Below are 1,549 nucleotides of genomic sequence, written 5' to 3'. Positions count from 1 at the left end.
AGTCACCTGTGGATTGGAGTGTGAGAGGCCTTCTCAACCTCTGAGGAAATGATGTAACATAGCAATGCTGGCTCCTGCTCAGGGCTTCAGTTCAAGGAGCTTCTAGTCAGTGTGTGCTGTGTGCAGGGCTCGTCCATGGACCGAGTGTCCAATGTCAGAGCAGCCAGGAGCCTGTCCTGGAAGCAGACCTGGGTTTCTGTCCAGACCCCATCACTAACTCACTGTGTGATGATGGGCAGAGCCCAGTTTTTTCCTGGCCCCAGGAGTGAGTGGGGACTGAGCTGCATGGTGTCTACAGGACTTTGGGGTCTGACTTTCCACATCTAGGAGTTGGGAAGAGGATCATGGGCCTCTGGCAGACACCCAAAAGGGGCATCCTCTTTGCTGCTTCAACCAGGTAACTAACCTGCATGGGGAGGTTCACATGCGTGGGGAGGTTCATTCCTGGAGTGAGGGACCTCCTAAGGTGCAGCTGTCTGCCCTGAATCACGCAGGTTCTCTTACCAGAGCCCACAGCAGAGCTAGTCCTCTGGGCATCTCCCCCAACAGGGCTCTCAGATCTGCTTGCTCCCTGTAGGTCTTTTTGCTCAGTGTGTTGTATCTGAAGACAAATAAACTCACATGCCCTCTCAGTCCTGCACTGACCTTCTCCTCATTGGAGGGGAAGAGAATGGAAACGTCACGGGGAAGAGCTTGTGCCCACTTGTTCATTGCTGTTTTCAACTCCTAAGAGCAGAGCCGGGCACACAGTAGGCCCTCAGAAATTATATGTCAAATAAGAGGAGACATGGCCATGGTGCAGGGAAGACTCTGGGGGCAGGAGGTGAATGGGATGACACCCACATGTTCAGTTTCCTCCTCTGTGAGGACCACACTGGACAAGGCTCGTCTTTGGAGCAGATGACTAGGTTTGCAGACTTTTCTCCCTGTGTCACCAGGGTCCTTAAGCAATCTGCATGGACTTTAGGCTACAACTCCCTGCTCTGTAAAGCGGCTGGATGGTGACCAGGAATATAAATACCCACCCTCACCTCTGATACTTAGTTGTTGCTCAAAGAACACAGGTGTTATTCCTGATGAGCTATTGTCACACTAGAGGTGGGAGGCCACATCTGTACTCACCACTCACAGTGAGCCGAGTCCCAGCACCAGACTTAAACTCCATATCAGGGGTCCCTTTCATGAACTTCACACAATAGTAGGTGTTGGCGTCGGCCAGGGTGATGTTGCTGATGCTGATGGAAAATTCCATGTTGTTTCTTTGTGTGATGTCTGCCACATTTCCTACTCGGGGGTAGAGAGGTAAGTGTTCGTGGGTTCCTTTGAAATTGTAGATTAGCTGCCGATCTGGTCCAGTACCCCTGAACCAGTACGTGGGCCCCAAGGGTTGCAGAGTGGAGACTGTGCAGGGCAGAATGGCCGTCTCTCCAGCTGCGACCGACACCGTCTCAGGCTGAGTCACCTGCAGCTCCTCCTCACCTGTCACTCCTGCAGGGAACACAGGGCCGTTATTCACCCCGTAGGATCCTGGTTTCTCAAGTGTGTATCA

The 1,549-nt window shown here is 52.6% G+C and overlaps 1 protein-coding gene across 1 annotated transcript in view; it reads right to left on the bottom strand.

Moving 5' to 3' along the window:
* The window catches only part of LOC102814008, a gene marked incomplete at its 3' end in the record, with an annotated part of 43,313 nt that overhangs the window by 27,181 nt on the left and 14,583 nt on the right, over positions 1-1,549 (bottom strand). Inside the window, exon 2 of the mRNA XM_006874851.1 lies at positions 1,123-1,488. Coding sequence (XP_006874913.1) covers positions 1,123-1,488 — 366 coding nt within the window. The remainder of the gene's footprint in view (positions 1-1,122; positions 1,489-1,549) is intronic.

Source organism: Chrysochloris asiatica, unplaced genomic scaffold (genome assembly GCF_000296735.1).
Source record: "Chrysochloris asiatica unplaced genomic scaffold, ChrAsi1.0 scaffold00304, whole genome shotgun sequence".
Taxonomy (NCBI): domain Eukaryota; kingdom Metazoa; phylum Chordata; class Mammalia; order Afrosoricida; family Chrysochloridae; genus Chrysochloris; species Chrysochloris asiatica.
Note: the sequence above shows the minus strand (reverse complement) of the source record. Positions and strands in the feature narration are given on the sequence as shown.